The sequence below is a fragment of the Elephas maximus genome, chromosome 19 (genome assembly GCF_024166365.1).
Source record: "Elephas maximus indicus isolate mEleMax1 chromosome 19, mEleMax1 primary haplotype, whole genome shotgun sequence".
Lineage (NCBI taxonomy): Eukaryota > Metazoa > Chordata > Mammalia > Proboscidea > Elephantidae > Elephas > Elephas maximus.
In genome coordinates this window covers 65,757,762-65,781,367 of record NC_064837.1, presented here as the reverse complement: position 1 = coordinate 65,781,367, position 23,606 = coordinate 65,757,762, and the positions used below count along the sequence as shown (strand labels likewise).

The 23,606-nt window shown below is 43.3% G+C and overlaps 1 protein-coding gene and 1 non-coding gene across 7 annotated transcripts in view; both read right to left on the bottom strand.

The window, feature by feature from the left end:
• The window catches only part of TMEM94 (transmembrane protein 94), a 46,671-nt gene extending 24,489 nt beyond the window's left edge, over positions 1-22,182 (bottom strand). The window contains exons 1-2 of one of the 6 annotated variants that reach the window (XM_049858898.1): positions 20,644-22,182; positions 4,357-4,483 (exon numbers count right to left, since the gene is read on the bottom strand). In XM_049858898.1, the coding sequence (XP_049714855.1) occupies positions 4,357-4,380 (24 nt within the window). In that variant the 5' untranslated portion in view covers positions 4,381-4,483; positions 20,644-22,182. Of the gene's footprint in view, positions 1-4,356; positions 4,484-6,459; positions 7,460-14,856; positions 15,490-20,643 lie in introns of those variants that run through there. The other 5 variants (XM_049858897.1, XM_049858901.1, XM_049858903.1 and 2 more) reach the window with 5 other exon arrangements.
• Positions 11,152-11,255, bottom strand: LOC126063433 (U6 spliceosomal RNA). The gene has a single exon (XR_007514373.1). It is a non-coding gene; the product is annotated as a U6 spliceosomal RNA (small nuclear RNA).
• Positions 22,183-23,606: the final 1,424 nt, after the last annotated feature.

Here is a 23,606-nt window from a genome sequence, read left to right as displayed (position 1 = left end):
TTATTATTTTAATTTTTCTTGTGCTTTAAGTGAAAGTTTACAAATCAAGTCAGTCTCTCACACAAAAACCCATATACACCTTGCTACACGCTCCCAACTACTCTCCGCCTAATGAGACAGCCTGCTCTCTCCCTCCACTCTCTCTTTTCATATCCATTTTGCCAGCTTCTAACCCCCTCCACCCTCTCATCACCCCTCCAGGCAAGAGATGCCAACATAGTCTCAAGTGTCTACCTGATCCAAGAAGCTCACTCCTCACCAGCATCCCTCTCCAACCCCTTGTCCAGTCCAATCCATGTCTGAAGAGTTGGCTTCGGGAATGGTTCCTGTCCTGGGCCAACAGAAGGTCTGGGGGCCATGACCACCAGGGTCCTCCCAGTCTCAGTCAGACCATTAAGTCTGGTCTTATGAGAATTTGGGGTCTGCATCCCACTGCTCTCCTGCTCCCTCAGGAGTTCTCTGTTGTGTTCCCTGTCAGGGCAGTCATCGGTTGTAGCCAGGCACCATCTAGTTCTTCTGGTCTCAGGATGATGCAGTCTCTGGTTCATGTGGCCCTTTCTGTTTCTGGGGCTCATAATCACTTTGTGTCCTTGGTGTTCTTCATTCTCCTTTGATCCAGGTGTGTTGAGACCAACTGATGCATCTTAGATGGCTGCTTGCTAGTATTTAAGACCCCAGACGCCACTCTTCAAAGTGGGATGCAGAATGTTTTCTTAATAGATTTTATTATGCCAATTGACTTAGATGTCCCCTGAAACCATGGTCCCCAGACCCCTGCCCCTGCTACGCTGGCCTTCGATGCATTCAGTTTATTCAGGAAACTTCTTTGCTTTTGGTTTAGTCCAATTGTGCTGACCTCCCCTGTATTGTGTGCTGTCTTTCCCTTCACCTAAAGTAGTTCCTATCTACTATCTAATTAGTGAATGGCCCTCTCCCACCCTCCCTCCCTCCCCCTCTCGTAACCACAAAAGAATGTTTTCTTCTTGATTCAAACTATTTCTCGAGATGTTATAATAGTGGTCTTATACAATATTTGTTCTTTTGTCAGTTACTAATTTCACTCAGCATAATGCCTTCCAGGTTCCTCCATGTTATGAAATGTTTCACAGATTCCTCACTGTTCTTTATCGATGCGTAGTATTCCATTGTGTGAATATACCATAATTTATTTATCCATTCATCCGTTGATGGGCACCTTGGTTGCTTCCATCTTTTTGCTATTGCAAACAGTGCTGCAATAAACATGGGTGTGCATATATCTGTTCGTGTAAAGGCTCTTATTTCTCTAGGATATATTCCAAGGAGTGGGATTGCTGGATCATATGGTAGTTCTAACTTTTTAAGGAAGCGCCAAATCGATTTCCAAAGTGGTTGTACCATTTGACATTCCCACCAGCAGTGTAGAAGTGTTCCAATCTCTCCACAGCCTCTCCAACATTTATTATTTTGTGTTTTTTGGATTAATGCCAACCTTGTTGGAGTGAGATGAAATGTCATTGTAGTTTTGATCTGCATTTCTCTAAAGGCTGATGATCGTGAACATTTCTTCATATATCTGTTAGCTACCTGAATGTCTTCTTTAGTGAAGTGTCTATTCATGTCTTTTGCCCATTTTTTAATTGGGTTATTTGTCTTTTTGCAGTTGACTTTTTGCAGTATCACGTAGATTTTAGAGATCAGGCGCTGATCAGAAATGTCATAGCTAAAAACTTTTTCCCAGTCTGTAGGCAGTCTTTTTACTCTTTTGGTGAAGTCTTTGGATGAGCGTAGGTGTTTGATTTTTTAGGAGCTCCCAGTTATCGAGTTTTTCTTCTACATTCTTTATAATGTTTTATATACTGTTTATACCATGTATAAGGGCTCCTAACGTTGTCCCTATTTTTTCTTCCATGATCTTTATCGTTTTAGATTTTATATTTAGGTCTTTGATCCATTTTGAGTTAGTTTTTGTGCGTGGAGTGAGGTATCGGTCTTGTTTCATTTTTTTGCAGATGGATATCCAGTTATGCCAGCACCATTTGTTAAAAAGAGAGTCTTTTCCCCATTTAACTGTTTTGGGGCCTTTGTCAAATATCAACTGCTCATATGTGGATGGATTTATGTCTGGATTCTCAATTCTGTTCCATTGATCTATGTATCTGTTGTTGTACCAGTACCAGGCTGTTTTGACTACTGTGGCAGTATAATCGGTTCTAAAATCAGGTAAAGTAAGGCCTCCCACTTTGTTCTTCTTTTTCAGTAATGCCTTATTTATCCAGGGCCTCTTTCTCAGCGGGATTATTTTTAGAAGCCCACTTCTACAACTCACATGGCATCTCAGGTAGAAACCCCGTCAGGTTCTATTCCCGAACTATTTGTATATCAATTGCCAACAAGCCTATCCACCTCTCCAAACCAGGGCCCACCTCCCCGGTGCCTAGAGCTCTACCAGCCCAAAGTAAGCATCCCACAAAGATGGGTTGGTAAGGATGGCGACAGTGCTTTCTAGTTCAGGGCTCATCTTCCAGAAAGAGAGGGAGCCGAGCAAAGAAAATTCCTCCTGGAAAAAAGTCCCCTGAGAGCAATCCGGCCTGGGCTCTCCTGTGCTCTCTCTCAGGCTCAAGAGACGCCAGCCCAGTTGGACCACAGGACGTTGTTTTCTGCATTCACTAGGAGGTGGTGTTTCAGTGCAGGCAGCAACCACAGGGCAATACTGTCCTCTGTTTTTGAGCCCTTCAGCCTGTCCCAGGCAGGCCACCGATCTGCACAACATCATAGCCTCTGGGAGCTTGTTCCCTGGAGTTGAGCAGTGCACAGCCCTTGAGGTTTTATGCAGCAGCCTTGCACCCAGGCTTGGGGACAGGCAAGTGGAACTTTTCCCTCTGTGCCAATCACTGTTAAGATGGAGACCTGCAACGCAGCTGGAGGCATCTTCGAACACACCTGCTTCAAGTCCACGAGCCTGGTCCAGAGGCATAGGAAGTCAGGCATCATTAAAGGCCCAGTGTGTGGAGTCCCAGCCCCTTCTTCAGACCTCTTCAAAGTCTCTTTGGCAGGAAGATCACTACCCACAGTTCAAGTCAATAAATATTTACTAAGCCCTTGTTACATGCCAGGTTCTGTGCTAGGGGCCAAGGATATTGACATAAAGTGGGACAGATTATTTCAGTACCGCATGGAAGTATGATGGTGGAGATACAGCGAATGCTGACAGGCACGAGGAAGGAGGATCTATCTGGAGAAGATGATGCCTAAATTAAGGCTTATAGGATTTAGCAGGATACAGGGTGGGGAGCACTTCAGAGGAAGCTGCCTAAATATGATGTGTGGACCCAAACTCTGAAGTGTTCAGAACTACTAGTGGGAGGGAGAGGGCAGGGGAGGCTAGAGATGCTGGCAAGATGGGCCGGGGCAGGTAGGGGAGGGCTTTGCCCACCACACTAAGGGTTGTGTCCAGTAGGTGGCAGGGAGCCACACACCGGTGTTCAGCACAGGTGACAAAATGTCGGCTCTGCGTTTTGGATTACACTCTGGCAGCCATGTGGAGGTTGGAGACCAGAGGCAGACAGATCTGTTAGGACGGTGGAGCAGAAGTCCACGCAAGGGGTGAAATGAGCTCCTCTGGGGCAGTCTTCTTTAGGTTTTTGGAAAAACTATCACAAAGGCAAAGTGTTTCTCATCGCATCGTTATCAGGCTACTGAGATGCACATGACATCACTGACGATGTTGACCTTCATCACTTGCTTACAGCAGTGTTTGCTAGATTTCTCTACTGTAACATTGCAGTTTTTTCCTTTTCTTTTTTATTTTTTTGAGGGGGCTGGGGCAGTCTTTGTCTTGGGAGAGGGCTATCCTGACTGACAAATCTGGGCTGCAGAAGGCTGTGAAGAAGAGGCTGACCTAGTGGATGACTTGGACCGCCTGGCAGCTCTCCACCAGCTGATGAAGCAGCTGGGCTTGGAGTCTGGTTGGGGAGCTTTTCACTAACCACAGAGAGGGTGCCCAAGTGAACTCTCCATGGCTCAGCAGGTCCAGGCACAGCCCCAGCAAAGAGCAAACAAACTAAATTACACATCCCTGGGCAAGAAGTGGAACCCTGGCTCGGTGCCAGACCAAATCAGAACCCTCCCTCCATGCAGTGTCTTCGCTGCTCTACCCTTTATCCTTTAGTCAAAGTTCCCAAGTCTGGGCTTTCCAGCCAAATAATGGCACCCTCTCAGAGGTCACATTACATATCCTGGCCTCAGAACCACATCCCCACTCTCACTTTTGGTTCAAAGCCCCCAAATGAGGCCCCCCGCCAGGCCAGCACAGGTAGGGAGAGTTCAACAGAGACACACGGACAGATGCTCATCAGGTAACAGAATACAGCCTACCGGAAGCTTCTCCTTCAGGTCCATGGGGCCGGAGTGCTGCAGGCATGCCCAGATGAATGTGATCACCCCTGAAAGGAAGGCTCCTCCCCAACATGTACAACCTCAGTGAGTCTGTCAGTCATAGCATCTGGGGAACAAAAGAAGACATCACATAAGTCTAAGTTGCCAGGCGGGACTGCTGCCTGTCACACAACAGTATCATCTAAACAATAGAGTGGTGGATGGAAAAGAACTGGTCCCACTTACCACCAGTGCCCTGCCTGCCCTGTCCTGGCAGCAGAGCTTCCTTCCCCCAAGCAGTCAACTGAGGACCAATTCCACCCTCTGAGGCAAGCAGTGAGTGGGCTACAGAGGGCACTGTGCGAGGGTGCGAGCTTTCTCTCCCTTAACCCAAAGACTACAGCCTTCAGGATGGACTACATCTCAACATAAAGAAAAGAAAAATCCTCACAATCAGACCAATAAGCAACATCATGATAAACAGAAGATAATTGAAGTTATCAAGGATTTCACTTCACTTGGATCCACAATTAATGTCCATGGAAGCACCAGTCGAAAAATCAAATGATGTATTACATTGGGCAAATTTGGTGCAAAAAAACCTCTTTGAAGTGTTAGAAAGCGAAAGTGTCATTTTGAAGACTAAGGTGCACCTTACCCATGCCATGGTATCTTCAATCCCCTCATATGCATGTGAAAACTGGACAGTGAATAAGGAAGACCAAAACAGAATTGATGCATTTGAATTATGGTGTTTGTGAAGAATACTGAATACACCATGGGCTGCCAGAAGAGTGAACAAATCTGTCTTAGAAGAGGCATAGCCAGAATGTTCCTTAGAAGCAAGAATGGTGAGACCTCACCTCAATTACTCTGGACATGTTGTCAGGAGGGACCAGTCCCTGGAGAAGGACATTATGCTTGGCAATGTAGAGGGTCAGTAAAAAAGAGAGAGACCCTCGACAAGATGGATTGGCCCAATGGCTACAATGATGGGCTCAAACACAGCAACAATATTAAGGATGGCACAAGACCAGGCAGTGTTTCATCCTGTTGTACACGGAGTCACTACGAGTCAGAACTGACTTGACAGCACCTAACCACAACAACAAGCCTAATTTGGAAAGGCTCACTGTTTTGTTCCACATGCACTGTCTTACTTGCTGACTTCCAGCAGGCAGGAAAAGCAATGGCTGATCAGCATTTTAAAAAACAAAAGTTAAGGTTAGGATTAAGGTGAGCTGGAATCTAGATACAACTCTATCAGGGGAGTCCCAGGGAGAGCAGTGGAAGGATGGAAAAAGAGACATGTTCACTTCCTACTGCTGCCACCAGGAGTAGGGCACACACGTCACACATACTCAACACACATCCATGGACACCCAAGTTCCTTGTGTCGCTTCTCGACAGGGCAGTACTCAATAGGCACCTGGGCAGGTGTCCAAAAAGATGGGCAATCAATCTAACAGCCTGTCTGACAAAAGGTGGCTAGTTACCTGGCAAATAAAGATCACCCCTAGCTCCCTATCCTCTACCACCCTCCCCACACATCCCCTGACACTCATCCATCCACCTTGGGAGCCAATCCAACATTAATAATTTCAGACCACGGCGTTTTTGGGTAGAGTGCTACTGACTAATCTGGTCTGGTGCCAGGTGACTCCTAGTGGAGAAAGCCCTAACCTGCTGACTAGGGCAGTTCTCTCTGACCTGCAACAAAGCCTCACTAACAGGAGCCAGGAGGCAGAAGCCCAGGAAAGCTGATCCATAAAGGAGCTGTCAGAACACAATAAAAATGCTGTGTCCAGAGGATCCCAGCCAGGACGCCAGGCTTTGCAGCCACCAAGTCCACACGGAAACTCCACTCTGATTCCTTGCAAGGAGGTAGCAATGCTGATTTCACATCTTGCATGGCCACGTCTCTCCCTACCCCTGCCTTTCCAGCCAATGCTTGCAAAGCTGAGCTAGCCCCAAAGGGTCAGGGGCAGACAGTGAGGCTGGAAGCAGCCCTACAGTACAGCCAACTGAAATGGGATCCTGAGAGACCAGACCTGCTCCTCCCCAAATCCCCTCTCTGACTCAGGTTGCCCAGGCCCCATTTACCAGTATGGCTCAAGGTCCTCATGACACCCTTCCAGCAGGGGCTGGATGAGGAAGTCCTCACACCAGGAGCCAGCTGGGGACTGTGCCTATTAACTCCTTCCGCCAACACTAAAAGGGTGAAATAACTCTGCATCCAGCTGGAACCACAGCAGTTCAGAGAGGGCAGCCAGGAACAGGAAATTTTTCTAAGATACTCTGTTTTCCCATCATACCATACGTGGGATTCTGGGAGAAGGCTGTTTTTAACTGTCTGATCTGAAGCCAGCAGCTGTATCCTTAAAGGGCCAGTTTGATTCCTGGCCCACTGTGGGAAAAAAAGCACAGGCTTCAAAGCCAAATATTCCTGGGTTCAAATTCTGGCTCTCACACATATCAAATGTGCGACTTTGGCAAATTATTTGTTCATCTGAGCCTCAGTGTCCTTGTTCATAAAATGTAAGTAATAGTACCTATTCCACAGAGATCCTGTAAGAATTACATGAAATACATGCAGAGGGTCTAGTGTGGTATTTGGCACACAGTAGCTGTTCAATACCACCACCTGTCTCAGTTTGTCATACTGTAGTGGCTTATGTGTTGCTATCATGCTGGAAGCTATGCCACCGGTATTTCAAATACCAGCAGGGTCATCCATGGTAGACAGGTTTCAGCAGACCTTCCAGACTAAGAAAAACTAGGAAGAAAGGTTTGATGATCCACTTCCAAAAATTAGCCAGTGAAAACCCTATGGGTCACAGAATATTGTCCAAGACTTTGACCTACTTACTTTGGATATGTCATCAGGAGGGACCAATCATTGGAGAAGGACATCATGTTTGGTAAAGCGGAGGGCCAGCAAGGGTGAGGGAAACCCTCAATGGGATGGGTTGATACAATGGTTGCAACCATGGACTCAAACATACCAACGATTATGAAGATGGCGCAAGTCCAGGCAACACTTCATTCTGTTATACGTGGGGTCACCATGAGTTGAAGCCAACTTAACAGCAACTATTAACAACAGGTTCTCAATAAATAGTTGCCATTACTATCTTATTACTATCACCAGCAAACAAGAAAAATGAACTACCTAGGTCAAGAATAAGGATTCAAAATAAGGTAGAAGAAAAATAAATGAAAGGCATAAAGATTGAAAGGAATAAGTAAAATTGTCTTTATTTGTAGAAGACTAGATCATATACGTAGAAAATTCTAAGGAATCCACAAATAAGATATTAGAATAAATAAGTGAATTTTAACAAGGTCACAGGATACAAAGTGAAAACACAAAATACAAACATAAATTGTATTTGTATATGCTATAATAAAATATTTTTTCTAATAAAATATTAGAAAATAAGGCTTTTAAAAATCATTTATAATAGCACTAAAAAACCAAAAAAAAATACTTGGAGATTACTTTACAAAAAAATATATGCAAGACCTGTACACTGCTGGTAGTAATTAAAGAAAGTCTAAATAAATGGAGAGCTATACCATATTCATGGACTGGAGACACAGTATTAAGATGTCAATTATTCCCAAATTGATTTACAGTTTCAATACTATCTCAACCAGGATCTTTCACAGATGAAAAGCTAATTCTAAAATTTATATGGGAAGATAAAGGGCCTAGAACAGGCAAAACAATTTAGAAAAAGAAAGATAAAGTTAGAGGACTTGTTGTTTGCTGTTAGGTTCCGCTGAGTTGGTTCCAACTCATAGTGACTGTCATAGATTGAATTATGCCCCCCCAGAAATGTGTGTATCAACTTGGTTAGGCCATGTGTGGTTGTCCTCCATTTTCTGATCATAATTTTATGTTGAGAGGATTAGGGTGGGATTGTAACACCACCCTTACTCAGGTCACCTCTCTGATCCAAGGTAAAGGGAGTTTCCCTGGGGTGTGGCCTGGACCACCTTTTATCTCTCAAGAGATAAAAGGAAAGGGAAGCAAGCAGAGAGTTGGGGACTTCATACCACTAAGAAAGCAGCACCAGGGACAGAGCACATCCTTTGGACACGGGGTCCCTGCACCTGAACTCCTCAACCAGGGGAAGATTGAGGACAAGGACCTTCCTCCAGAGCTGACAGAGAGAGAAAGCCTTCCCCTGGAGCCAATGCCCTGAATTTGGAATTGTAACCTATTGGCTGTGAGGAAATAAATTTATCTTTGTTAAAGCCATCCACTTGTGGTATTTCTGTTATAGCAGCACTAGATGACTAAGACAGCAACCCTATGTACAACATAACAAAACACTGCCCGGTCCTGTGCCATCCTTGCAATCGCTGTCATGCTTAAGCCCGTTGTTGCAGCCATGGTGTCAATCCATCTCATTGAGGGTCTTTCTCTTTTTCGATAACCCTCTACTTTACCAAGCATGTTAGAGGGCTTACACTACCTGATTTCAAGACTTGCTATAAAACTTCAGTAATCAACACATGTGGTACTGGTGTAAGAGGAGAAATACAGGTCAATAGCAGAGAACCGTAAGTCTAGAAAAGGACCCAAATATATAAAAACTGAACTTTGACGCTTACCTTATATCATACAGAAAAATTAACTCAAAATGGATCATACATCTAAACCTAAAAGTTAAAACTATAAAATTTCTAGAATACAGGATAAAATTTTTATGACTTTAGGGTAAGCAAAGATTTCTTAGAACGAACACACACACAAAAACCATAAAAATAAAACAATTGCTAAATTGGACTTCAGCAAAATAAAAACTCTACTCTTCAAAAGATGTCATTAACAAAATAGCAAGGTAAACACAGATCAAGGAAAAATATTCACAATACATGTATATGACTTGTGTCCAGAATAAAGAATTCTTGTGACTCAATAATAAGACAAACAACCCAATTTTTTAAATGGGCAAAAGATTTGGACACTTCACGAAACAAGATATACAAATAGCCAATAAACATACGAAAAGATGTGCGACATCATTAGTCAACAGGGAGATGCAAATTAAAGTCACATATTAGAATGACTAAAAGGAAAAGACGAACAATACCAAGTGTTGGCGAGGATGTGAACTTAAATCGCTGGTGGAAGTGTAACATAGTACAACCACTTTGAAAGCAGTTTGTCAGTTTCTTATAAAGTTAAGTATACACCTACCATATGACCCAACAATCCCACTCCTAGGTATACCGAGAGAAATGAAAACTTATGACCTCAAAAAGAATTGTATACAAAAGTTCATAGCAGTTACTCATAACGGTCAAAAACAGAAAAACACAAATGTCCAATCACAGGTGGATGGATGAACAAACTGTGGTATACCCACTCAGTGCAATAAAGCAAAATGAAGTACTGATATCCACAACAGTATGCCTGACTCTCAGAAGCACTTACTGAGCAAAAAGGAGCCAGATACAAGACTACATACTGTATGATTCTATTTATATAAAAATCAGAACAAGGAAAGCTAATCTACAGTGACAGCAAGCCAACCAGTGGTTGTGTGGTTGCCTGAGGTGGGGGAAGTGAATAGCTGCAAAGGGCATGAGGGATCTTTCTGGAGGAATGGAAATGTTCGATATTTTGATTGTGGGTGATGGTTACATGGGTGTACACCTTTGTCAAAATACTTCCAACTATACACTTAAAATAAGTGCATCTTATTGTACGTCAATTCTGCCTCAATAAAGTTAACTTTAAAAGGTAAGTGGAACCTCAGCTCCAACTAAATCAACTCAACCAACTCTTAAAATGCCTAGCGCATGCAAGATTTCGGGATATAAAAGAGAAGGGACCAAAAAAAACAACAGAGAAGGGAAGTTGAGGGAAACAAACATTTCTCAAGAGCCTACTTGACAGAGTAACACTATGCTAATGCTAGGCAACTGCATATATTTAATAAAAAACTATAAGGTATGGTCCTATTTTCAAAGAAGTATAAGATATGGTCTCTTCCCCCAAAAGATAAATAAAATTCAAGCCGGTATTGAAATACTAAATGAGAATTACAAGCAACAGGTGCTGGAGGGCTGGAGGAGCAAGGGAAGAAGCAAGGCCTAAGCCCAACCAAGAACTAAAAGTCCCAGCAAAGACGCCAAGAAAGAAATGCATGTAGCCTTTTTAAAGGACAGCGACGGGACCTATTTGGATTAGACAGAGGCCTGAGTATGTAAAAGGGAAGAAAGAAAAGACCACATAGGACAGGCCATCGGGGCCAAGATGCAGAGGCCCGTGAAGGACAAACAAAAGAGGATCTGAGGAGTCACTCAAGGTTTCTGAGTAGGCGTCAGTATTTTAAGAGGGTGGAGAATAGATCAAAGGGAGAAGGCAAAGAAATGGCAGGCAAAAAAGTTAAAAGAAAATTACGAAAAGTTTGGTTTGCCATATGTATCTAGCCCTGAAAGCAAAGGAATGGATGGTTCCTGCCACTAAGCTCAAACTAAGAGTCAAAAGGCTACCTGAGGCTCAGTTTCACAGACAGCTAAGAAACAGTTTGTCCTTCTAGTCCATTTTGTGTGTACGCGTGCGTGCCCTTTAGGTGAAAGTTTACAGCTCAAATTCAAAATATATACACACATTGTTTTGTGACACTGGTTGCAGGCCTCACAATGTGACAGCACGTGTCCCCTTTCCACCCCGGGTTCCCTGTGTCCGTTCATTCAGTTCCTGTCCCTTCCTGTCCTCTTGTCCTGCCTTTGGACAGGAGCTGCCCATTTAGTTTCCAATATTTGATTGAACTAAAAAATACAGAACGCTTCACGAAATTGCGTGTCATCCTCATGCAGGGGCCATGCTAATCTTCTCTGCATTGTTCCAATTTTAGCATTAAAAAAAAAACAATTTTAGCATATGCGCTGCCAAAGCAAGCATTCTGGTCTGTTTTAACGCAATCTTCATTCACTGTTCTTATACTCTAGTCTAGGGCTTCGAACCGGTTCGAACCTTTGCTGATAATTTGCATTTCCACCCCAGGTATACTGAAACAGAACCTACATTTTAACAAGATCCCCAGGTGATTCTTACATATGATAAAATTTGAGAACCACTGCTCTACTAGCTGTTCTCAGCATTGGTCCCTAACCAGCAGCATTGGCATCACCTGGAAACTTGTTAGAAATGCAAATTTTCAGCAGGGTTTGAACCTGAATGAACCAGTTCCAAGCCCTGCTCTAGCCCTACCCCACACACCAGAACACATTTGGGAGACTTGTATGCAGCTGAATAGCTGTGTCCAAAGGGTACTAATTGATGAATCAATGTTAACCTAGAGGGAGGTTTTTTAATAGCAAGCCTCAGGGTTCTATCCTTGGTCTCCTCCAAGTCAATATTTTTATCAATGACTTGGGTGAGGAAACAGATGGCATACTAATCAAATTCTTGGATAGCATAAAGCTGGAAAGGAGAACAAAGTCAAGATCCAAAAAGATCTCAACAGGCTGAAATGATGGGCCAAATTTAATGGATACAATTTAACTAGGGAAAATACTAAGTCCTGCACTTAGGTTCAATAACTATTGTATAAAACTACTATAAGTGGCTTAGATAGGTACAATTTCAACATAGGTCAACGTGGCTGCCCAAAGTTCATTCGCATTTAGCCTGCATTATCAGACATGCTATGTCTCCGACAAGAGAGGGGTAAGTCTGATTCTACATGTCGGGGCATGGTGGAATGTTTTGTCCAGTTCTGCATTATACACTTGGAGAAAGACATCAACAAAACTGGAGTGCTTCCAGAGAGCAGCAAGCAGGTTGGAGAAGTTACAGCATGAGAAATGGTGGAAAGAACCAGAGATGCTCAGCTAGTAGACAAAAAAAATACAGGGTGAGAAAAGGGCTGGACAGGCATGATGGTCACCTTCAAATACCTTTAGGCTGCCAGACGGCAGAAGGACTAGGCTTATTCTGAAAGGATCCATCCAAAAAGAGGGACCGGTATCAGGAGGAGGAAGCTAAAGGAGGCAGATCGGGGCTCATCACGAGCAAATATTTCTAAATTATTGTTGTTGTTAGTTGCCGTTGAATCAATTTCAACTCATAGCAACCCTGTGTGTCAGACTAAAACTGCTCCATCAGGTTTTCTAGGCTGTAGTCTTTACAGGTCCATTGCCTTCTAGTTGATGCTGACTGGTGCAGTGGTTAAGCATTCGGCTGCTAACCGAAAGGTCAGCAGTTCTAACCCCCCAGCCGCTCAGTGGGAAAAAGATGTAGCAATCTGCTTCCATAAAGATTTACAGCCTTGGAAGCCCTATGGGGGTAGTTGTACTCTGTTCTATAGGGTCACTATGCGTTGGAATCCACTCAACAGCAATAGCTTTAATCTTTACGAGAGGAGATTGCTAGGTCTTTCTCTGGCAGAATGGCTGGGTGGTTTCAAACTGCCAAACTTTCAGTTAGCAGCTGAGCACTTAATCATTTGCCCCAACAAAGCTCCTAATATTGCAATAGACTGTACCATGTGTTACTCAGCAATATTCCTCTCTTGGGTTACACATGTACTTTATGAATGTTTATGCTCTTCAAACATTCCTTTGAGTCTCTGTCTAGTAGTCATCTTTTCCAAGTTTCTTAATATTTTTCCCTTCACCTTCCTACTAAGGAAGACTGGTACTATGAATCTCTTTTTCAAAAGGATCCTGACTTCTTAAAACCAAACAAGTTTAACCTCACTAGTAAAGAATTCTGCCTTGAGTATCATGCTCTTTAAAGAACTATCTATACGGATCAAGTTGACAACAGCAACTCGAAAGATTAGACAGAAACCTTAGGGGGCAGTGAGTTTGTTAATGGGGGAGGAACAATTCAGAAAAGGAGGGTGAGAATAGTTGTACAAGAGGATCCTGAAATTTAGAAAATTGAGTTGAACAAGGGATATCATTGCTGATGTCAGATGGATCTTGGCTGAAAGACAATACCAGAAAGTTGTGTACCTGTGATGTATTGACTGCGCAAAGGCATTTCACTGTGTGGATCATAACAAATTATGGATAACGTTGCAAAGAATGGGAACTCCAGAACATTTAACTGTGCTCATGAGGAACCTGAATGTAGGAACCAAGAGGAAGTTGTTCAAACAGAACAAGGGGATGCTGTGTGGTTTAAAGTCAGGAAGGGTCTGGGGCAGGGTTGTATCCTTTCACCATACTTATTCAGCCGGTATGCTGAGCAAATAATCTGAATATGCAGATGACACAGCCTTGCTTGCTGAAAGTGAAGAGGACTGGAAGCACTTACTGATGAAGATCAAAGACTACAGCCTTCAGTATGGATTGCATCTGAATATAAAGAAAACAAAAATCCTCAAAACTGAACCAATAAGCAACATCATGATAAAGACAGAAAAGATTGAAGTTGTCAAGGATTTTATTTTACTTGGATCCAGTCAATGCCCATGGAAGCAGCAGTCAAGAAATCAAACGACGTAATACATTGGGCAAATCTGCTGCAAAAGACCTCTTTAAACTGTTAAAAAGCAAAGATGTCACTTTGAGGACTAAGGTGCGCCTGACCCAAGTCATAATATTTTCAATCGCCTCATATGCGTGCAAAAACTGGACAATCAATAAGGAAGACCTAAGAAGAATTGATGCCTTTGAATTACGGTGTTGGCAAAGAATATCGAATATACCATGGACTACCAGAAGAATGAGCAAATCTGTCTTAGAAGTACAGCCAGAATGCTCCTTAGAAGCGAGGTTGGCAAGACTTTGTCTCACATACTTTGAACATATTAGAAGGGACCAGTCCCTGGAGAAGGACATCATGATTGGTTAGGTAGAGGGTCAGCGAAAAAGAGAAAGACCCTCGACAAGATAGACTGACATAGTGGCTGCAAAGTATAACAACAATATTGAGGAGGGCGCAGAACGGGGCAGTGTATCCTTCTGGTGTACACAGGGTCACTATGTGTAGGAACTGACTTGACAGCAACTAACAACAACATAATTACACTCAGGCTTCTGGTTTTCCAAACATTGCCTAGCCCTTAAAGGTTCTGTTTCCCTTGGGTACTCCACCAACCCTCCATCACTTCTGGTCTTTGGAGCTAGCATGATCCAAAGCAATCAGTGTTAGATTTGCCTGGCCTTATGAGGACATCAAGGGCTAAGTTTAAATCTGGCCCTTACTACTTGCCATGCCATGTGGCTGATAACTGTTTACTACTGTTTCAGCAGCCACAGGCAGAGCTTATTATTATACCAACCCCTGATCACCAAACCATACATTCTGGTTGGTGGACCTGTTCAGAAGAAAAATCTTCCTGCTTCAGCCACGGCCTGCCCTTTAGTTCACTTGTTCTGCCGTAAACAAATCCAGGCCTGCTCGGAAACCAGGGTTTAAAAACATATTTTTAAAGGAACCTATCTTTTAGGTAATGAAAGACACTATCGTGAAAACAACACTGACATAATAACAAGATAAAAAAAATATTTATACACATTTACCGGTGGAGAAGTGCCAAACATCACCTGGAATCTTCTGGAACACCAGGAGTGGACTTAGAGGCTTTGTGTCTTTCCAGCTAGGACTGCTATCACAAAAGCTCATACTCAACTCACCAGGTTAGGTTCAAAGAAGCCCTGGGTGTAGGTAGTAATTACATTTGTGCTCCTCCCTTTACCCCTTGAAATTGTTTCCTGAGCCCGACATTAGGGAAAGGGCAGTGAGAAGTAACTGAAGGATTGTGACCTTTATTTCCCATTAGTTCTGCAGGAGTTAAGCTTTCCAAAAGGCTGATTCTCAACACTTGGAGCTGGCACTCCCTAGCAACTCCTCAAAATAGAAATGTGAAGTGCTTTCTGTTTTCTTCCATTTCACTGCCCAGCCTTGGCTCTCCCAGGCCAAGGGAGGGATGGGGGTGGGAGTTCAAGGGCAGTCATCTTTCAGCTTGGTGGCTTGATTATCAAAAGAATCATTTGTGACAACAGCAACGCGAAAGGTTAGAGAAGAAGCTCGGGGTAGTAAGTTCCTGTTAATGGTGAAGAAGTAATTTGGAAAAGGAGGATAAGAATAGTCGCACAACCTGAAGAATGTAATCAATGTCATTGAATTGTCCCTGTAGAAATTCTTGAATTGGTGTATGTTTTGCTGTGTATATTTTCGACAACAACAAAAATAAATTATTACAAAAAAGTAAAGGGTCTTTTTAATAAATGGTACTCACAAAACTGGATGCCCATCCATAAAAAAATGAAACAGGACCCGTATCTTACACCATACACAAAAACTAATTCAAAATGGATCAAAGACCTAAATATAAAACCAAAAACTATAAAAATCATGGAAGAAAAAATAGGATCAGGGCTGGGGGCCCTAATACACGTCATAAAGAGGATATAAAGCATAAGTAACAATACACAAACACCAGAAGATAAGCCAGATAACTGGGATCTTCTAAAAATGAAACACTTATTCTCATCAAAAGACTTCACCAAAAGAGTAAAAAAGAGAACCTACAGACTGGGAAAGAAAAAGTTTTGGCTATGACATATCTGACAAAGGTCTAATCTCTAAAATCTATAGGAAAATCCAACACCTCTACAACAAAAAGACAAATAATCCAATTAAAAAATGGGCAAAGGATATGAACAGACATGTCACCAAAGAAGACATTCAGGCAGCTCAACAGATACATGACAAAATGCTCACGATCACGAGTTATTACAGAAACTCAAATCAAAACTACAGTGAGATACCATCTCACCCTAACACTACTGGCACTAATAAAAAAAAAAAAAACAGGAAATAACAAATGTTGGAGAGGCTTCGGGGAGATTGGAACTCTTATGCACTGCTGGTGGGAATGCAAAATGGTACAACCATTTTGGAAAACGATATGGCGTTTCCTTAAAAAGCTAGAAATAGAAATACCATACAATCCAGCAATCCTACTCCTAGGAATATATATCCTAGAGAAATTAACAGCATCACATGAATAGACATATGCACACTCATGTTCACTGCAGCATTATTCACAATAGCAAAAAGATGGAAACAACCTAAGTGCCCATTTACAGATGAATGCATAAACAAACTGTGGTACATGCACACAATGGAATACTACAAAATGATAAAGAAAAATGATGAATCTGCAAAACATCTCACAACATGGATGAATCTGAAGGGCGTTATGCTGAGTGAAATAAGTCAATCAGGAAAGGGCAAATACTCTATGAGACCACTGTTATAAAAACTCCTGAAAAGGTTTACACACAGAAAGAAACAATCTTTGGTGGTTAAAAGGGAGGGGATGGGTGGGGAGGAAAAAACACTAAACAGACAATAGATATGGTAACTTTGGTGAAGGGTAGACAGTACACAATACTGGGGAAGCCAGCACAACTTGTACAAGCCAAGGTCACAGAAGATCTTATAGATACATCCAAACTCCCTGAGGGACCGAATTGCTGGGCTGAGGGCTGTGGGACTACGGACTTGGGGAACATCTAGCTCAATTGGCATAACATAGTTTATAAAGAAAATGTTCTACATTCGACCTTGGTGAGTAGCACCCAGGGTCTTAAAAGCCTGTGAGTGGCCATCTAGGATACTCCACTGGTTTCACCCCTTCGGGAGCAAGGAAAAATGAAGAAAACTAAAGATACAAGGGAAAGATTAGTCCAAAGGACTAATGGACCACATCTACCACAGCCTCCACCAGACTGAGTCCAGTACAACTAGATAGTGCCCGACTACCACCACTGACTACTCTGACAGGGATCACAATAAAGGGTCCCAGACAGAGCTGGAGAAAAATGTAGAGCAAAATTCTAACTCAAAAAGAAAGACCAGACTTGCTGGCCTAACAGAGACTGGAGAAACCCTGAGAGTATGGCCCCTGGACACCCTTTCAGCTCAGTAATGAAATCACTCCTGAGGTTCCCCCCTCAGCCAAAGGTTGGACAGGCCCATAAAACAAAATGAGAACTAAAGGCACACACCAGCCCAGGGGCAAGGACAAGAAGGCAGAAAGGGACAGGAAAGTGGGTAATAGGGAACCAAAGGTTGAGAAGGCAGAGTGCTGACATGTCATGGGGTTGTTAACCAGTGTTATAAAACAATATGTATACTGTTTAATGAGAAACTAGTTTGTTCTGTAAACCTTCATCTAAAGTATAATTAAAAAAAAAACTCATGAAAAGGTTTATGCACAGAAAGAAATAATCTTTGATGATCAGAGGGAGGGGAGGAATGGGAAGGGAAAAATACGAACTAGACAATAGATAAGTGGTAACTTTGGTAAGGGGTAAGACAGTACACAATACTGGGGAAGTCAGCACAACTTGACCAAGGCAAAGTCATAGAAAATTCATAGACACATCCAAACTCCCTGAAGAACTGAGTTACTGGGCTGAGGGCTGGGAGCCATGGTCTCAAGGGACATCTACCTCAATGGGCATAACATAGTTTACAAAGAAAATGCTCTACATCCTACTTTGGTGAGTAGCACCTGGGGTCTTAAAAGCTCGTGAGTGGCCATCTAAGATACATCTACTGATCCCACCCGGTCTGGAGCAAGGGAGAATGAAGAAAACCAAAGACACAGGGAAAGATTAGTCCAAAGGACTAAAGGATCACAACTACCACAGCCTCCACCAGGCTGAATCCAACACAACTAGGTGGTGCCTGGCTACCACTACCAACTGCTCTGATAGGGATCACAAAAGAGGGTCCTGGATAGAGCTGGAGAAAAATGTAGAACAAAATTCAAACTCACAAAAAAAGACCAGACTTACTGGTCTGACAGAGACTTGAGAAACCCCAAGAGTATGGCCCCTAGATACCCTTTTAACTCAGTTCTGAAGTCACTCCTGAGGTTCACCCTTCAGCCAAAGATTAGACAGCCCCATAAAACAAAATGGACTAAATGGGTACACCAGCCCAGGGGCAAGGATGAGAAGGCACGAGAGGACAGTAAAGCTGCTAATGGGGAATCCAAGGTGGAGAAGGGGAGAATGTTGACATGTTGTGGGGTTGGCAGCCAATGTCACAAAACAATATGTGTATTAATTGTTTAATGAGAAAAAAATTTACTCTGTAAACTTTCACCTAAAGCACACACACAAAAAAGTGAAAGACAAGTAAGCGAAAATGGAAAAAAGCAATGGTTTGTACTTCACTTTCCTGGTCAATGCACAATTCATAGTACCCCTCAGTTTCCTTGTTTGTAGTTATGACCAGGGCTTCCCCTGCTGAGAATTTGCATTTCTAACAAGTTCCTTGCTGAAAATTTGCATTTCTAACAAGTGCCCAGGAAGGTATACATAAAAATCACTGGGGATCTTGTTAAACGGTAGATTCTGATTCAGTACATATGGGGTGGAAATGCAACTTCTCAACAGGGAACTTTTTAGAAATGGAAACCCTCAGGAGGGGTTCAAACTGCATCAAACCAGTTCTAAGCCCTGCCTGACAAAAAAGAACTAGTGAGTGAGGAAGCTAAAATAAGACTTGCAGAGAATTTGTGGATTTTATTGGAACATGCTCTCCCCTGTTCCAAGGTTAACAACAGTCTACTTTCTGATGTGTTCTGGTCTTTATGGTAATTTTCAAGCTTTTTTATTCTGTGGATCACTTTAATTTGATTCTTTAGACAATGAACTTTACCTGCTGCCCTTGCTTTAAAAAAACAAAAAGTACCTCTTTAGAATACTAAGAATGGCTCTTCTTTTGCCAAGATTATCATGAAGAGACACCACAGTGGTATTTTTCTTTCTTAAGTGGTTTCTCTGCCTCCACACTATTCTTATACACAACACATTCCCATTCATCACATCTCTAATTACACTACAATGATTCCCAAAAAAGGAGGAAGGGGCATGCCTTGCTCCTGACTCTGCCCTTTTCAGTCCTCTCAATCAAGAATTACTGTAATAACTTATACCTCCCAAAATATAAACATTAATACAAGAAACAAGCCAATGATCTACTTGGTGGCTACTTAAAATTAATGAATGCAAAAATGTATGGAGAACCTTCTCAAAAAGTTGAACATAGAACTACCATATGACCTAGCAATTCCAATCCTAGGTGTATACCCAGAAGACATGAAAGCAGGAACAAACAGAAACCTGTGCACCATTGTTCATTATAGCACTGTTCACAATACCCAAAAGGTGGAAACAACCAAAATGTCCATCAACAGATGAATGGATAAGCAAAATATATATACAGACAATGGAATATTACTCAGCCATAAAGAGAAATGAAGTCCTGATGTATGCCACAACCAAAATATCCATCAAGAGGTGAATAAAATATATATATACACAATATAATATTACTCAACCATAAAGAGAAATGAAGTCTTGATGCATGCCACAACTGAAATGTCCATCAACTGATGAATGGATAAACAAAATGCATATACACACAATGGAATATTACTCAGCCATAAAGAGAAGTCTTGATGCATGCCACAACATGATGAACCTTGAAAACACTATGCTGAGCCAAGTAAGTGAGCTGCAAAAGGACAAATACTGTAGGATCTCACTTACATGAAATATGCAAATATATAGAAACTGAACTTTTTTTTTTTTTTTTTTACTAGAGGTGGGAAAGAGTGGAAAAGGGGAAGTTTTTGCTTAGGGGGCACTGAATTTATGTTAATGGTGGCAGACTATTTTGGAAAAGGATATTGATAATGGTTGCACAACATGAAGAATGTCATCAATGTCACTGAACTGTAAATGTAGAAACTGTTGTATTGGTGAATGTTTTGCTGTGTATATTTTTCCTACAGAAAAAGGCACTTCTTATCTTGAAGAGATGGGCAGAGCTCCATTCTTTTTTTGTCCTTTCTTTTTAAACAACCACAACAAAATGTATGGAGGACCTAACAAATACTAGACACCATACTAGGGATCCTATACAAAGCATCTCATTTAGTGCTCACAACCAGCCTGCAAAAGGCTAGAGAAGTTATGGAACTTGACTTCCCATGATCATACCTGGAAAAGAATTGGCTCTACTGGATAAAGAACTCAAGAATCTGGGCTTTAGGATTCTAGTCCTGGCACTGTTCCCAGGTAACCACGACTCTGACCCTTTGCCTCTCCAGTCTCCCCATCTGTAAAACGAAAATGTTAAAACTCCCCAGGCCCCCACTTCCATCTTCTGAGTACCCAGGGAATAACGGAAGTATGTCATTAGAGCTGAATGTCTTGGATAAAGTGTGAGAAAACTATGCCCCCCCCCCCCCCCCCGCCAGTGCACAAAAAATCACCTACCATAAGGAAAAGTTGCCTCCTTCTTTGCCAAGAGCTACAGAACAACTCAGAAGAGAGGGTGGGAAGCTGCAGCACGTGACCGAATCAATGAACACGCCAAAGGACTGCCTGTGGTCACACACCAATGAGAGTAGAGCAGGGTTTCCCTCGCATTGGGCGCCGGGCGCCGTGGCACCCAGGGGGCTGGCAACTGGACTACAGAGGCGCGTGAGTCGAGGAATAAAGGCACAGCACAGAAATCAGTATTAGGTTCCTAGGATTGCCTCTGAGGAGTCTCAAAATGATCCTGGAAATACCAAAATAAAAAAAGGCTCTTCAAACTGCAACGTCGCAGCTCCAAGCGAGAGAACACCTGAGGCAGCTGCGTCTGAGGACCAGGGACCGGAATGCGGTCACACGAGGCCGAATGCCTGCCCAAACGACAGCAGCTGAGAACGCGCGAAGGCGACACAACCGCCTGAATTTGGGCCGGGGATGGGGACTCCCAGCGGCCTATAAATACACATGACATCAACCCTCGGAACCCTCTGGGCCAGGGCCCGCCGCGACGAACCTGGGGCAGGGATTCTTTGTTGGTGGGAGGCTTTGATTTCTAACGAGGGGCGCTCAGGGGGCCAAGGCAGGAGTCTGAGGGCCTAGGAAAAGGAAATGGCCAAGTGCTGTAGGTAAGAGCCAGGCCCCTGACTCCCCTTGAGAAGGGATCCTCCGAGGCCATTCCCTGGATGCAGACCCCAGACTCCCCTCGCCTTGACCAAGAATCCAGAGGACGCGGAAGGCCGAGCCCACGTCCCGTTGTTCCCCACTTTCGGACCCCGGGCCTTCCCATACTTACCGGGACCCGGGGGCCTGTCTTCCTCGCCCGGGTCCTCTCCCCTCCCTGCCCCCTCCTCACTTCACGTCCCCTCCTCCAGGGGCCGCAGCCATGTCCGTTACTGGCAACTCTAAAGGAGCTTGCCTCCCTTCTCGGACGACGGAGGTGCCGGCCGGCGAGCTAAAGTTCGGGGTGTCGATTGGTCGGGATGAGAAATGGGTGGGGTTACACGGCTTCGGATTGGCTGAGCATCGCGCGAGGCTGTAGCTGCAACCGCCCCTCTGGGAGCCTGGCGGAATTGTGATCGAAGTGATGCCGGCCGGACGGCTCCGAGCCGCTGTCCTTTCCTGGGCGTGAAGGCTCAAACCAGAAGCGAGGGCACGGCTTTCACCAGCATTCTTTTTCCTACGGAAAAAGGCACTTCTTACCCTGAAGAGATGGGCAGAGCTCCATTCTTTTTTTGTTCTTTTCTTTTTAAATAAGCCCCTTGCGGAGCGCTTGTCTCCCGCTTTCACTTCTGAACTCGCTCCTTGTTGCCGAGAATAAAAGCCTTAAGAGACGCCTTGCTCAGGGACCTTGAAGGGAGTCCTCAGGGACTAATATTGCGTCCAAAACAAAGCTGCAGAATCTGAGGCAATACTGCAGTTTTCCCTTCAGCTCACCCGAAATCTAAAGGGAAAAAACAAGTTATATTTTTCTGGACAATTAAGAGAAATCGCCTGGGAGACCTCTCTTGGGAAAACAAATCAAGCCTGTGTCAGTATTTACTTCTGTTTTCCCAGAGATCTAAGTTTGGAGACTTAAAAAAAAAAAAAAAATGTTTATCAGATTGGAAGCGGAACTTGGTTGGCCCTGGGAATTAAGAGCCCTTTCCCCTATTAATGCATTTCAGCAGGAACCTAGTTAAAACCACTCTTTCTTCTCAGCTGGATAAGAGGTGCCGTTTTAGCACCTAATTTTGCATGTTTGATCCACTTTAACTCTTGGTTGGCGTGGGTAGAATTATATCACTTTCTGCACACACAAATCTTCCCGCGGTCTATCTTTGCAAAGTCCAGATCTCTCGACCTGACAAGTCCTTCATAAATCATCTCAGGCGTACATTTCCAGGCTTAACTTCCCACGGGTCAAACTACTCTTAACAGCCACAGAGATTGACCACCATCCCTTAATTGTATGTGGGACTGTCCACTTCTGCTCCTTTGTTCAAACAGTTCTCTGTGCCTGAAGGTCCTTTCCTACCCAAAAAAGCAATATTTAAATGCTCGCCCATCCTGAAGGTCCACCTAAAATGCTACACTCCCAAAAGCTTTCCCTGACTTTTAGTCATTGTGCCCCTTTCTTTGTATCCGTTGTCTTTTTTTACAAAAGTATGCTTTGTACAGCATTCTGTTATATTTGTTAATATCTCAAGCTCCCTGAATGCAGCACCTTACTTGGTACCTTGTACCCAATAAATGTTTGTTGAATTGAACTAGTCAATTGCCTGTATTTTATGCCTTTCCACCTCATTCCGGAAGATATACATGGTTATAATTCCCCCTTTGGCCTATGCTGCTTCTTTGCTCCTGTTGGGCTTTATGAATATTACTCAACATACTTGAACCTACTTACCAGTTACTGGGGCTATACTACGCTCTTTCGTCTACTCACTGTCTCCTCTGACAGTCCCCCAAGTCATCAAACTTTCCTGAAGAAGTAAATCAAATTACTAAAGCCAAATGCCCACTCTAAATTCACACTAACTAGCCTTTCTGTGGCTCTTCGGTCCCTTTAGCTATGTTTGTTTGTTTGTTTTTAATTGTACTTCAGTTGAAGGCTTACAGAGCAAATTAGTTTTTCATTAAACAATTAATACACGTATTGCTTTGTCACATTGGTTGCCAACCCTACAACATGTCAACACTCTCCCCTTCTTGACCTTGGATTTCCCATTACCAGCTTTCCCGTCCCCTCCTGCCTTTTGTCCTTGCCCCTGAGCTGGTGTGCCCATTTAGTCTCGTTTTATTTTATGAGCCTGTCTAATCTTTGGCTGAAGGGTGAACCTCAGGAGTGACTTCAGTACTGAGTTAAAAGGGTGTCCAGGGACCATACTCTCAGGGTTCCTCCAGTCTCTGTCAGACCAATAAGCCTGGTGGTTTATAGTGAGTCT